General features: G+C 45.4%; 1 protein-coding gene across 1 annotated transcript in view; it reads right to left on the bottom strand.

The window, feature by feature from the left end:
- LOC147669135 (uncharacterized) overlaps window positions 1-15,218 on the bottom strand; it is a 306,712-nt gene that overhangs the window by 45,295 nt on the left and 246,199 nt on the right. Inside the window, exon 4 of the mRNA XM_086948199.1 lies at window positions 872-985. Within this exon, the coding sequence (XP_086804325.1) occupies window positions 872-985 (114 nt within the window). The remainder of the gene's footprint in view (window positions 1-871; window positions 986-15,218) is intronic.

Here is a 15,218-nt window from a genome sequence, read left to right on the forward strand (position 1 = left end):
TATAATTGATATCGATATTACCAACTTCGATATTACTTACATCGATATAAAAAAATTCGATATTACTTACCTTAGGGTCGATATTCTGTCCAACGATATTCTTGTCCTCGATATTATTCACCTTCGATATTTACAACTCAATATTATTGTGGGTCGATATTAAGGAATCGATATTTTGACTGTGCACCGTTCAGATTGGACTCCTCTGCAGAGTATTAGTAATAAAATATCTGTTTGTAATCTCTACTGTCTGCCCGACTTTTCATTTGTTTAGAAGACGATTAGCAGGCTGTAGATAACCCGGGTGGCCGCTGAGGGCCACTTCCTTCACAAGCTCATGAAGTGATTTCAGGTCCAGATACCAGGATTTGCCCTGCTGACGTTTGTTTTCTCTTCAGAAAGTTTGTAAGTTGAACACAATTAGAGGAACCAACCTCCAACTTTTGTTCTGCTATTGTCTCTCAAGGGTTGACTGTAAAAAGTGCCTAAGTCCCGGTGAGCTACATGAAAAATATCTTGCCCTGAGACTCTTTTAATGCCCCGAATGTGGAGGGCAGTGATGGGATTATGTTTTTTCCTTCATGCATGTTTTCTTTTTGTTCACATTATCTTCCTTACCCCTATGTTGTTTGGCTAGTTATAGAACACATGGCAAATGAATTTTCAAAAATGTCTTTCCCCCAATGTTTATTTACCAAGGGTGAGACAGAGCTTCCTTACACCTACCAGTTTATCTATACTGACTGTTTGCACCTTGTGGGAGCTAAATCACAGCTCAAATAAACGGTGCGGTCATAACACTATAATGCTCAGAGTATAGACACCTGCTGTGGAGAATGCCCCAGTACTTTTCCTGTTTTATGTCTCTTACCTGTGTTGCCCCTCTTCCTGATTTTTCTGGTCACACAAAGAGATACCCCAACCAGTAGCGCCAAAATCAGAATGCTGGCAACCACTATTCCTGTGATAGCCCCTATAGTAAATTCTGAAAAAGAGGAAGAATGAATAGTTATTTGCATACTACTAAAGGGGCAGAACCCACATCCCAGAAAGAATGCAAATGATGTGTTAGTCCGAGCAAAGAAAGAAGGGCAAGTGTGACCATACCAATGAATAACAGACATCAAACCCTGGAGTTAAAATTAGACAGAGAAGTACCACCAATGAGGTCTAAATATAGTTGAAGAATTTTACTATAAGGCAACACCAATCCCAAAAATGCACTGCAGAACATACCTGACAATGGATAGGTACCACCTCCAAAGCAGTGCGGAATAATTTTGGGCAATGTTCCTTAAATTGAAATGATGTCCTCAGTCTATCTTGAAGTTGCCAGTTTATTTATGACTAGAAGATCAAACTTACTAACATGCAGAGGGCTATCTTAGTCTTGCACCACACCATGGAGAACAATTCAAATGCAGCTGGTTATTTATCATCAGGATGCTGAAGTAAGGCTGAGTTAGTGGAAAAACGACTAAATGTTAAATTATGCTCCTAAAACATTATTCATTGTATATTGAGAAACAGCCACTGAGCCCCGCCACTGGGACTCATAATGACCATGCCAACTTTCCTAGTACAAGATTCTTGATATGACTTCTATGATAATCTGGGCCATAGCGTTCATGATCTTTTGTTGGGGATTTGTAAGGCCTGGCAGCTTTATGGGCTTTTTATGGAAGGCTGTGTGCTAGCTTTAAGCTTCCTTTGAAGGATGATTGCACTTGCTTCTTATTTCAGGCCTGGCAACACAGCAGTGGTTAATAACTAGCATCAAAAAAGAAATGCAGCAGGATAGGTGATATCTAGACCAGGGGAAGGGGTGCATACAGAAGGCAATTGATGCTTGAGGGCGCAGTGCTTTGAGACACTTGCAAGAGATAAACTGAGTGAGGCGCAGTAATGGAGCTTCTGTGGGATAGGGAAGTTGGAGCAGAAGAGATGTTAAGCAATAATTCTGGGTAATTCACAGGAAGAGTTCACTCAGCTGCCTGTGAATAAACACACTATTCAGTAATATTCACCAAATAGATGGTAAAGAAATTTGATGTGGGGTATATAATTTGTCGAGGAGTGAAGACCAAAGTTACCATTTGGAAAATAAGAATTTGTTACTCTCCCTATCTGGTTTTTTAAATTAACATCCAGTGTTGCCAAAATTGAGTGCAATGGAACCATGGGTTAACTGCACACTGAAGTACATACGGTGTGGTGTACAGGAATGTAATGCTTGTTATCCTACATAGTTTTGGAGGAGTGTTTAAGGCAATGTTCCAAAATGTTTGGGTTTAAGTGCTCATATAGCCTGGTATTTGTTTTAGGTGAGGATGTGTATTGAATCACGCAAAGTCTGCGCTACATATTCAGGCAAGTCTACATGCACTATAGCCAGACATATTTCATGTTCTATGTACAATAAATGATGGTGAATGCACACATTATATAAGGCTTTCCTACATTTGCTGCTTAGGGTTCTCTTGGGTATCGTTCTGTTTTTTTTTCTATCAGTGATGCACAAAATCTAAAGGAACCATGAACTTAACAAAATGATGCTTCCCATTCTCCCTTTCACACAGCAGTAAAGTAGGACTAGTAGGTTTTTCACATAGTTTCTGTAGTGGGGTCACAAGAGATTTGAAGGTTTTGCAAAAGGTTGCAACATTGAAGTATTGTCAGAGGAGGAGGCAGCTACAATATGGACATGATTAAGTGTGAAATCTCTGCGTCTCTGTGTCATTATCCTTTCAGAAACAGCAATTTGAGGGAAGTGGGAGAGAATGACAAAATGCAAGAAGAAATACAGAAATGTACAGACATTGACTACATTTCAAAGAGAGCGAAAATGTGAGTGTATCCTGAGGTTGGGCAGGTGTGTGTGCCTAGCCCTGTCAATTGTAGGTTGGTTAGTTGAAAAGCCAGGTTGTCTGCTTCCTGTGGAACTCAAAAAGAGAAGAGGAGGGTCTGATGCTGAGTGGGAGGTCTATGCACACTTTAGAAATAATGTAAGAGAACTTCCACTCTTTTGATCTGATTTTGTTTATGCATGGGATGTGTACAAATAAATATCCTGTGGAGGGGAGGTGCCTGGATGGTTGAGATTCTTCAGGTAGGTACTGCCTTGGATGTGTATGCAAGGAGTTTGAAATGAGCACATCTGTGTATTGGGAGCCAGTGGAACTCTCTGAGTTCTGTGTGGGTGTTTGAGGATGAGTCTGACTGCTGAGTTCTGGGTGGTGTGTAGTCTTCTAGTGAGTTCAGTGGTGATTGCAGCATAAAGTGTGTTCTCGAAGTCAACTTGCTGATGACAAGGTGGTGAGTGATAATTTTGCTAGTGTTGCATAGGAGCTTTTTGGAAATTGTTCCTAGCATCTGCAGGGTCTGGAAGTGGGATGTAGTGATGTGCGGTCATAACTAGTTCACTGTCAATGATTATTCTGAGGTTCCAGGTCTGGGTGCTGGGTGTGGATTTGAGCCTGAACTCAGCTGGACACTAGTTGTAGGCCCATGGTGAGGTGTTCTTGCAGATGATCATACTTCTGTATTTTTGCTGTTGAGCTTGAGACTGTTGGTTTTCATCCTTTTTATCGATTATGGCCAAGCAGGTGATAAACCTGTTTCTTTTGCTGGGGGTTTTGTCCATGAATGAGAGTATAAGTGGCATGTCTTCACCGTACGGGAGGATGTTGATATTGTGTGCAAGGATGAGCCAGGCCAGAGAGATCATGTATGCATTGAAGAGTTTTGGGCTGAGAGATTACCCTCGAGGCACTTTGCAGATGTGTTTGTGTGCATCCATAAAGTAAGTTGCCTGGCTGACAGCTTGAGTTCTGTCTATTAAACAGGAGCAGATCCAGCATGCCAATCTCGTGCATACACCTGATGAGGATAGTATGTGAAACTGCGTCAATTGTTGCAGAAGGATCTAGGAGACTGAGGGCTGCCATGACTCCTCTGTCAAGGATCAGGCTGATGTTGTCTATGACAAAGATGAGTGCTGTTTCTGCACTGTGTTAGGGCTTGGCATTCAGGAGTTTGGTTGCTAAGATCATCAGTGGGGCACCAGTTGATTAGTTACCCTAAGACCGTTGCCAGGTATGGCAGGAAGGAGATGGGTCTGTAGTTGAAAAGATTGGTTGGGTCATTTGATGGTTTCTTGAGCAACGGCATGACAGTAGTATGTTTCTAGGTGTCTGGGAACATGGCTGACTCAATGGAGGCATTGGGTGTTAGTGCTTCATTGATCATTGGGAGTCCTTCTGTGAAGACGTGGTGGGGCAATGTTCAGATGTGGCCCAAAGTGGGTGATGTTCGTGGTAGCAGTGATTTTGATTGAGGTGATGGCATCCTGCTTTGGCCATGATGGGAAGGTGAGTTGCAATAGAGATGGAATCAGTTGAGGGTCAAAGTTGCTGTTTATAGAGGAAATTATTTTTACAGACAAATTCGAAAATCTTATTGCACAGGTCTTGTGAAGGAGAGATGTTAATGGACAAGGCAGGAATCATGTTAAGATCTTCCATGATGGCAAAGATTTCCATGTTGCTGTTAGTTCTGGAGACAATGCAAATGGATGTATGTCAGTAAAACGGGATCATTTTGATCGAGGTACTTGACAACGCAGTTTTCACAACGCAAGTCGTTACAACGGCTTGCGTTGGAGGGCGCTGGATTGTGGAATAATTTAATTTTCTATTCCAACTCCAGCCCACGTAACAGTAGGGAATGTGTTGGAATAGAAAATCAAACTATTCCTTAAGCAAGAGCGCCATCCAGCGCAAGTCATAGTAATGACTTGCGTTGTAATGGCAGCGTTGTAAAGGACATGCGGTGTAAACACCATGTTGTAAAGAATGTTTCCCATGCAAACTGCAAGATTTGTGTGCTTGGTGTTCCATATTTGTTGGTACCAGCTTAAGACTGATTTGAAGATGTCCTTATCGGTGGAATCTTGACTTGTTCTATATTTATGCTCCAGTTGCTTCTAGCGGCATTTCATCTGCCAGAGCTCCATTTTTTTACCAGCTGGCCTGTTGTCAGGCTCTTGCTGTTGGGTTGCTTTTGAGGGAAACCCGGAAATCAGTGCATGTGGTGATCTAGTTGTTGAAGTTCTTGAAGGCATTCAGCAAGTTGTTGGTGTGCTTGTGCAGATGCACCGAAAGGGAGAAAGCCAACTCCTCTTCCGTAAAGTTTTTCCGGCTGTAGCAGGCAGTTTTAGTGCTGGTAGGTCTCTGGTGATGTGGGATGGATATGCTAAAACTGACAAAGGCATGGTTTACCAGGACATAGTTGCTGGCTTGTTGACTGTAGCCTTGCTAATGGAGGAGGAACTCGGTGTCCGGTGGTGTTAGTTGGTTTGGTAACGTGCTGGGTGAGACTTATATTTACGAGGTTTTCTAGGAGGATATAGAGTTTGAGTCACTGTAGTCTTTTAAGTGACAGTTATGTTTTCTGAGGAGGATGAAGGGGCTTATTTTGATAATTAGGGGTGCAACAATGACTGTGATGTCAGTGGTGAATCATGGTGGTCTGTATACAAGGGTTCCGTCCAAGTTAGCTGTGATAGTGGTGAGGGTGTCCATGTGGGTGGTCATCTTAAAGGCGTCTTTAAATATAATGCTGAGTATAAGTAGCTGTTAAGGATGGTTGTAGTGATGTCTGGTGCAGAGGTTGGGGTTTAGCCTTGATTCCAAGAATAGGCGCACATCTGGAGCAGGGTTGTGCAGTATGTCCCATATATGTGAGGCATATGTGGTGAGCGAGTGGGTGTTGAGGAGCCTGCATGAGAGTGTGGCAAGTTATGTTTGTAGCATTTGATCTGTCAGGACGTGAGCGGGTGGCTGGTTTCTGTGACTGGAAGCAAGTAGGGTGCTGGGTGCTGCTGCTGCAGGGGTGGTGTATATATAGTGTGGAAGTGGGGAAACAACCCTAACAACAAAGTGGTTGTTACAATGATCGCGTTGTAAGCACGCAATGCTATTACTACGCAAGTCGTTACATCGACTTGCAGTAGATAGCATGCTAACATTAGAAATAGTATAGTTTACAATTCTAACACCTTCCCCGCTGTTACGTAGGCTGGAGTTGGAATAGTAAATTATACATTTCTAATGTCAGCGAGCCATCTAATGTAAGTCGATGTTACAACTTGCGTAGTAATGGCTTTGCGTGGTAACAACACGGTCGTTGTAACAATTGCGTTGTAATGGCACGCGGAGTAATGGCTCCCGTTGTAACAAGTCATAGTCGTGGAAGAGTGCATGTGAACTTACAGGAGGGGTATGTAAACATTTCGTCCATGTTGTGTGGTGTGGTTTGGCAGCCATGCGGCAACTGAAGGCGTGGGTTAAGAGTACAGAGGTGCACAGCAGAGTATCAGTAAGGGGGGAGAAACAGGGTTTCTGGTGCTGGGCACTGTTTAGGGTCGGACTGGCATATACAGGCTTACGTTTGGCATGACTTTGGCATGCTAGTGGCACAACCGTGCCACAGTCGCCATTAAGTAGGACCTAGTAAGAAGGAGCAGCACAGGAAACCTTTAATGCTTCTTCCTGTGCAGATGGATGATAGGGATGTATGACGGTACCACGCGTACTTTTACAACGCGTACCGTTACCACGCTACTTTTACCACGCAAGTCGTTACAACGACTTGCGTGGAGGGGCGCTGGACAGTAAATTATTTAATTTACTATTCCAACTCCAGTCCCCGTGGACTCTAGGGAAAGGAGTTGGATAGTAAATTAAAGTATTTACTATCCTGGAGCGCCCCCCAGCGCATTTCGTTGTAACGAACTGCGTGGTAAAAGTAGCGTGCTAACGGTACCGCGTTGTAAAAAATGCGTGGTAACCGTTGTATACCGGATGATAGGGAATACGTCCAACTTTTTGGCTTCTTCTTGTAGGGATCAATTTGGCAGAAAACTGGAAATGTCACTTTCTATGCAGATGTGTAATGGAAAATCAATTTGCTGTCACTTCGTGTACAAGTGTAAATCCAGTGATGTCATCTTCCTGTGTAAATGGATGATGGGAATTTCTTTATGTCACTTTCTGTGCAAATGGGTGATGGGACATGTAGTCCTCTTACTTGGTTTTTTCTTTTAAAGTCGTTTCTGTATGGATGGATGTAGTGAAATCTAGTTATGCCACTATGTGTGGAAAAGGGTGATGGGAGGGGAGGAGGTTGGGTGAGAACTTACTTGGAGAGCTGTGACAAAGGCCTTGAGTTTGAGAAGGTGTTCAGTTTCTCCTGGAATGTGTATTGACCTCCAAGTGCTGTCCCTGATGTTGTGGATCCTTGAATGGTGTAAATGTATACTCCTTCTAACAATTCCTGAAACCATGGACTTTGAAACTATGCTAACATTTAGGTCTGAGAACCGACAAAAGTGCATTTCCACTGGGCTAAAATTTCACACTGTTCCCCGTACATTCTTCTCTGCAGTAGAAACTCATCTGGACCCTGTGCTGAAGCTATCCAGACTCTGGAAGAATCCAAGCTCCAAAAATTTGACTTAATCTGAAGGTAGAAATTTTCAAATGGTGAAGGTGCAAAATGTATCAAGTGGCAATGAAACTTCTCTGACCTGAAATACAACGTTTCCCACTCAAAGCTTTCCCCACAAAAGTAAATGACTTCAGGAGACCTCACCGAACAGTTGCCCAATGACGTGGAACCCTCTTTTTCCAGAGCCTGTTGCCTTGTCCCACTGAAGATTTTTTACTTCCATTCCGAAGTCTGAAGCCAAATTTTTCACTTGGAGAAATGTAGTCCCTGTATTTGATCATCAGGGTCAGCCTTAAACGTTAACCTTGTTCAGCTGAAGCGTAACAAGATGTCTGCGGTTGATGCTCTATTTTTTCTAAATTGATTTGGGATGTTTCTAGTTTTAGGTGCTACGTGCAATACCACATAATTTCGATAAATACTAGGAACACTCTGGTTTATGGATCATTGGGCCACAAATACCCACAACACTTTTTATCATGATATTAGGTGAAATGGAAGGCAGAGTTCAGCATGAGAGAGGGGGGAGAGAAATGTTTGCTAGTAGGTTTTCCTCTTGTTTTTTAGGGGTTATTCTATAAACAGTTGTCTGTCATACATCCCCAATGATGTTCAACTTTGACTGTTATTGATGTCTTCCTGGGATCTTGTTAATTTGTGTCAGCAAGTTAGAGGCGTAAACCGTGTTGCAGGTCTGATTACTTTCACTCAGTTACATTACGATGTGCAGACTATTGAGAAAGCGCCATGTTATTTTGAAATTTGTAGGGGTGCACCATAATCCCGAGTAGTCAGCGCCCACATATTTAGAGGGCTTACTAATGCAATATAGACATATAACGTTAGGCTGGGAATCAGCACAATATATATTGATGTGTGTATTAGTCAGAGACTAATGTAAAGTTTTATTCAAAATGCAGTGCTGCCTAATATAGAAAAGTAATCACATTTGAAATGTCATATTATTAATGAAATGCTTTGAAATACGTGTGTTATTAATGAGTGAATTAATGTAGGCTTTGAACATGAAACATATTGCTTACATTGAAGGTAGAATTAATGCGTTTTCGAAGTGAAATGTATTGTCATGTTGTATTAGAAATGCATATAAACGTGCAAGGGCCTGAAACATGTTGAAGCCAGTACAGGCCTAACTGTAATTTCTCTTGTTAGTCTTAGTCGAGAAGGAATGATTTCCTCTCTTTGGGAAAGAAGCTGTCTTCAGCAAAATATTAAATTGTAACTTCAAATGTTTGTAGAGATGTTCCCATGTATTTCAGCTTGCAGGTGCAAGGCCACAAGGCTCGTTAGGTAGAGGAGTCCATTGTCTAGGAGAAAGGATAGTAGGCGTGAATGGAGGAAGCCTACCAAAGAATTTGGAGTGCAACATTTAGCGAGAAGGTGCCTGGGACCCACGGACATACCAACGGACGCTGGATGGAAAAGTGCAGTACTGGAAAACTCTGAAGATCTTCACCTGCCAGAGGGGTGTACCTCTGGGCGTGTCGACGGTTTTTGGGATTTGTATTAGGGACAGCACCCGAGGATGGAGGGCAGATTTTAGTTAGGGAACGGACAGAGCAGGATGTAGTAAGCTGTAGAGAGTGAGTCTTGGGGAACTCAGTGCAGAGTGGGGTGTAATAAGGAGCATCTTAGAATGAGCTTGATAGTCAGACTATCTGTCTAAAGAAAAGTAAATGTACTTCTTTGGAAGTCTTCACTGCTGACACTTGTCTGATAGGAGTGTTTTGTCGGGATGTCACATTAGAGTAGTGTAGGGACAGACTAACCGTTTCCTTTTCTTATTGTAAATGCAGTCCAGGTTTCAAGCTGGGACTGTTCTTGGTTACCTAATGTTACTCGAGTTGACTTTACTTTTTATCCTGAGTCATTTCAGGATTCTGTATAGGATTATGTTTGTAATAGTGCCAGTTTATTTTCTGAACCTTTTGCTGAGATGTTTGTATGTTCAACTATTTTTGGCTTTGTAATAAATCTTTAACATTTCAGTCGTAGTCAGTTGTCCTTTGAGTTCGATTGGATTTGTTGGAAATTGTTTAGCGTCATCATTGCAAAATCTTTCTTTATATTTCTAGAACAGGAAAAAAGTTTCAGTCGACCTGGTTTGGGATTCTAGAGATGGGTAAGAAAATCTAGATTGCAATCCCAGCTTCTCCAATATGCGTCTCACCTGTTTTGCACTTGGAATCTCTGCTTACTTTCATGTTTACACTTATAAACAGTAGCTGCTGAATGTGACACTCTCTGTTCAAATAAGACTCTTAATTGGTACTGTATATCATTGTCTAAAAAAAATCATTAAAGTTTATTAAAAAGAAAAAAATCCAATAGGTCTTCTACCCTGTGAACTTCAACCTGTTCTACAATCAAATAACTTTTGCCTCATTGCCCATGCTATGAGCAAAAACCTGGACACATCCACTATCACTATAGATGAGGTATCACTTTTGCATATTCTGTAGGCTTCTCCTTTCTATACTAAATTAAGAGATTGACACCAGGTCACTGTCCACCTGTTTCTAGCATTCGCATATTGGGGGCAAAAAATATCAGATCTTCATCTGTTTCCATAAAATTTTTATAATATTGACAGAAATGTGACCTCTTTATTGTACTTTCCCATTGGGCAGTAAAGGCTGCTACTGGGGGCCCCCCATACCTGATCTGTAGGAAGAATTACCATGCAGAGGCGGGACGTTTCAAGTTATGCAAAATGGATGAGTATGCTCTCAGGTCATCTTCAAGCCTGTCATCTTTAAGCATGTATCTCATGTGTACCTCCTTAGTAATTGCCTTTCAGGGACATTTCTTAGACACAGCAAATAGTTAGGGGGAGTCGAGCTAAGCCAATTTATCGCTATGCGGCGTTACACCACACCCAAGCCATTTAGAACATATTTTCTGTTTCGTTTTTTTAACAGGAAAACAAAGCAGTCCCAGGAGCACCCGATGGATCTAAAATGGCACAATCCAACTCGAAGCCCCATTCCGATTGAGTATAACATCCTTCCAGAATGAGGATAGGGAGGGGTATGACCATACCATATGGTTAAAGCCCGCTATTGTGACCCTACAGCATAGACCACAGTCAGATCTGGTTGGACTGTAGAATGCAAGGTCTATGAAGTGAGATATGTTTGATATTTAAGGGTATATTGCAGGAGTTTGAAATGTGCATTAGAGCTAACTGTCTTCACTTGCTCATTCCTTAGCCGATAATGTGCCTCCCAGGACCTCGTCCCACTTGACCTGCATATGACGTGGTGAGAGATGCAACTCATTCTGGAGCGGTCTATAGATGCGTGAGATTAGTATGCAGCCTTGTGCCATCTCCAGTAGCTTGACTAGTGTGTGGGATTGAGGCGGCACCTCGGGAAAGGTCGGCCAAAACTTGCAGGCCGTAGTCAACATTTTAATATATATTTGAAATAATGTCCTGTAGCCAAAAAAAAGGCTCCATGGCTTCCTCCCTGGTGATGAACTGCCCCTCACAATAACTGTCCCTCATGGTAGCACAGCCTCCACATCGCCACCTCTGTATCAACACTGAACCAGCAATGTGTAGGAAAGGTTGTAGATCCCACAGGTGGATATCTGGGGCATAAGGGGAGCATTGAAGCACTCTGCGAACCACTCCCTCCCAAATACCACCACCAATTGAATAACAGTAGGGAAGGCAGAAGGAACCTGCAAAGAGCTCATTAGCAAGATCGGTAGGGACGCTCCCTCATGCGAACCCCTGCAGAAGTCACTTTTCCCAGTAGTCATCCATTTCAAGCCACTGAATTTTGGGCTGTAGGTGTGATGGCATGTAATACAGTTTTAGATGTACAACCTCAAGGCCCCCTCAACCCCATGGTTTTTGAAGTGTGGGCAACTTGACTCATTGTTACCCTGGAGATAAAGTGGATTTTACCATGCTGCAGGATCAATCAAGACATTTGTATAACGCGCTACTCACCCGGTAGGGTCTCAAGGCGCTGGGGGAGAGGGGTCCGTTACTGCTCGAAGAACCAGGTCTTGAGTTGCTTCCTGAAGGAGAGGTGGTCCTGGGTTAGCCGAAGGTGGATAGGGAGGGAGTTCCAAGTCTTAGCTGCCAGGTAGGAGAAGGATCTTCCTCCGGCTGTGGCTCTGCGGATGCGTGGGACGGCGGCGAGGGCGAGGCTGGTCGACCGTAGCTGGCGGGTGGGTGTGTAGAAGGTCAGGCGGTTGTTGAGGTACTTGAGGCCCAAGTCGTGGAGAGCCTTATGTGTGTGGGTCAGGAGTCTGAACGTGATCCTCTTGCTGACGGGGAGCCAGTGCAGGTCTCTCAGGTGGTCGGAGATGTGGCTGTGTCGGGGACGTCCAGGACGAGTCGTGCGGAGGCGTTCTGGATGCGTTGGAGTCTTTTCTGAAGTTTGGCTGTGGTTCCGGCGTAGAGGGTGTTATAGTAGTTCAGTCGGCTGGTGACGAGTGCCTGGGTGACAGTCTTCCTGGTTTCGTTGGGGATCCATCAGAAGATCTTTCGGAGCATGCTCAGGGTGTTGAAGCACGATGATGAGACGGCGTTGACTTGTCTGGTCATCGAGAGGGAGGAGTCCAGGATGAAGCCCATGTTACGTGCATGGTCCGTTGGCTTGGGGGTGGTGCCCAGGGCAGGGAGCCACCAGGATTCGTCCCAGGCGGAGGGTGATGATCCCAGGATGAGGACTTCCGTCTTGTCTGAGTTCGATTTCATGCGGCTGTTCTTCATCCAGTCGGCGACGTCTTTCATCCCTTCGTGTAGGCTGGTTCTGGCGGTGGCCGGGTCGTTGGTGAGGGAGAGGATCGGGTGTCGTCGGCATAGGAGATGATGTTGAGGTTGTGTTGGCGTGCGATGGCTGCGAGGGGGCTCATGTAGACGTTGAAGAGGGTGGGGCTGAGCGATGATCCCTGTGGTACTCCGCAGATGACTTCGGTGGCCTCGGATCTGAACGGGGGAGGCGGACTCTCTGGGTTCTTCCGGCGAGGAACGAGATGATCCATTCCAGTGCCTTCTCTTGGATTCTTATGTTGCTGAGGTGCTGAACTAGAGTGCGGTGGCAGACAGTGTCGAACGCTGCAGAGAGGTCCAGGAGGATGAGGGCCGCTGTATCCCCGTTGTCGAGCAGGGATCTGAAATCATTAGTGGATGCGATCAGGGTGGTCTCGTGCTGTGGTTGGCTCGGAAGACGGACTGCGAGTGGTCGAGGGATCCGTTGGTCTCGAGGAAGGCGGAAAGCTGTCTGTTGACGGTCTTCTCGATGACTTTGGCAGGAAAAGGGAGGAGTGAGATGGGGCGGAAGTTCTTGAGGTCGGAGGAGCCGCTGTTAGTTTCTTCAGGAGGGCGCTGATCTCGGCGTGCTTCCAGCTGTCTGGGAAGGTAGCGGTGTTTAAGGAGGCGTTGATGATGTCCCGGAGTTGGGGTGCGATGATGGAGTCGGCCTTGTTGAAGACGTGGTGGGGGCTGGGGTCGGTTGGGGATCCAGAGTGGATGGTGTTCATCGTGCGGGTGGTGTCTTCGGCGCTGACCGGGGTCCAGGCGCAGAGGGTGGTGGTGGGGGGCGTTGGTTCGGTGGTTGGGTGCAAGGTTGGTGCGCCAAAGCTGTTGTGTATTTTGGCAATCTTGCGGGGGAAGAACCAGGTGAGTGAGTCGCAGAAGTCTTGCGAGGGAGTGATAGCGTTGTTTCCGGCGCTGAGGTTGGAGAGTTCTTTGACGATGCTGAAGAGTTCCTTACTGTCGTGGGCGTTGTTGTCCAGTCGTTCTTTAAATGCTGTCTTCTTGGTGGTGCGGATCAGCTGGTGGTGTTTGCGGGTGGGTGCTTGAGGGCGGTCATGTTGTTTGTGGTCTGGTCGTTGCGCCAGGCTTTCTCGAGGGTGTGGCAGTTCTTCTTGGAGTTCTTAAGTAGTCGGCGAACCAAGAGGCTTTCTTGCTGCCGTGTCTGCTGGGAGGGGTCTTCAGAGGTGCGAGGTCGTCTGCGCTGTTGGTGATCCACTGTGTGAGGTTGCTGGCTGCTTCGGAGGGGTCCGTTGTGCTGGCGGGAGGGTTCTGAGGGAGGTGGTGAGCTGGTCAGCGGTGATCTTGTTCCAGTTCCTGCGAGGGACCTGTTGCGGGTGGTGGTGGGTCGTGGTTCTTCTGAAGCTGAAGTGGACGCAGCTGTGGTCATTCCAATTTAGTCCAGTGGAGTGGCTGAAGGAGATGTGCTTGCTGGATGAGAAGACTGGGTCAAGCGTGTGGCCGGCGTAGTGGGTGGGGGTGTTCACCAGTTGCTTGAGACCGAGGTAGGCGAGGTTGTCCAGCAGGGAGGTGGTGTTGCTGTCCTTGTTGTTCTCCAGGTGGAAGTTGAGGTCCCCTAGGAGGATGTAGTCAGCGGAGGGGAGGGCGTGCGGGCTGATGAAGTCTGTGATGTCTTCGCTGAATTGTGTGCATGGTCCCGGGGGTCTGTAGATGAGTTTGCCTCTGAGTGTGGTCTTGGGGTCGGTGTGTATCTGGAAGTGGACGTGTTCGGCGGCGGCGAAGGTGTCGTCGGAGCTGGTCTTGATGCGGATGGTGTTCTTGTGTACGATGGCGATGCCTCCTCCAGTCTGGTTGATGCGGTCCTTCCGGGTGATCTTGTATCTGTCTGGGATGGCGATGGCGATGTTGGGAGCTGTGGAGGCGTTCATCCAGGTTTCCGTGAGGAAGGTGACGTCTGGTGATGTTGTGTCAAGCAGGTTCCAGAGTCTGACGGTGTGTCTGTGAACGAAGCGGGTGTTGAGCATGATGCACTTGAGGTGGTTGCTGCTGGTGCTCGGCTTGGCGGGTGCGGCGCAGGTCCGGAGGTAGGTGAATTTGCAGGCTTGGCAGGTGAAGGGTCCGTGGGTGCGTTTCGGGGTGGCTTGGTAGCAGGCGGGGGTTCGGCCGGTGTTGAGTGCGTTGAGAGTGGCAGCGTCGTAGGTCCGTCGTGTGGTGACATGATTTACGTATAAATATACACTTATGAGTTTTAATGATTTCTACAACACTGTTGTGATAGTAAGTCATGTGGGGGAGAGAGAGGTGGGTTGATACGTGGGTTTATGTTCTTATTTTCATGTTTTTTTCATGTTTTGTTCACGTTTCTTTACGGCTTTTAACGCTGGTGCTTGTTAGAGATGTAACAAAGACATTGGATGTATGTTGAGCAGACATGGGTTACATTGGAATCAGTTTCCGGTCAGAGTACTTTTGTTTTTGAAGTAAAGGAATCACGGCGTGTCACAGTGTTAAAACATCACGGGGATAACGTATTTAAGTTGCAATGTAAGTGAACATTTATGTTTCCTTTTGTCTCCCTGTTGAAGTTAGCTTATAGACGATATGGGATAATATGCACGCACAATACTTTTGCATGGCATATTATTTATTTGAGAATATGTTAATACGGGCACGTTTTAAGAGGTGGTTGTAACATGAGTTTTGTGTATGGAATTTAAGTATCAAACGGTAGAGTCAGGTAAACACAGTTTGAAAATTTGTTGCGTGTTATGGCATTTCAGTGATGGCTGCTTTTCACGTTGTAGCTACCCCTGATGAAGGGTGAACCGCATTGGGTAAAGAGGCGCATTGCTACCCGGGAGATAAAGTGGATTTTAACATGCTGCAGGATAAAGCCAGTATGGGCATTTCTGCTGCATTGAAGTTGTGAATCTCACTACCTCCATTGTGAATA

Source organism: Lissotriton vulgaris, unplaced genomic scaffold (assembly GCF_964263255.1).
Source record: "Lissotriton vulgaris unplaced genomic scaffold, aLisVul1.2 SCAFFOLD_2603, whole genome shotgun sequence".
NCBI lineage: Eukaryota > Metazoa > Chordata > Amphibia > Caudata > Salamandridae > Lissotriton > Lissotriton vulgaris.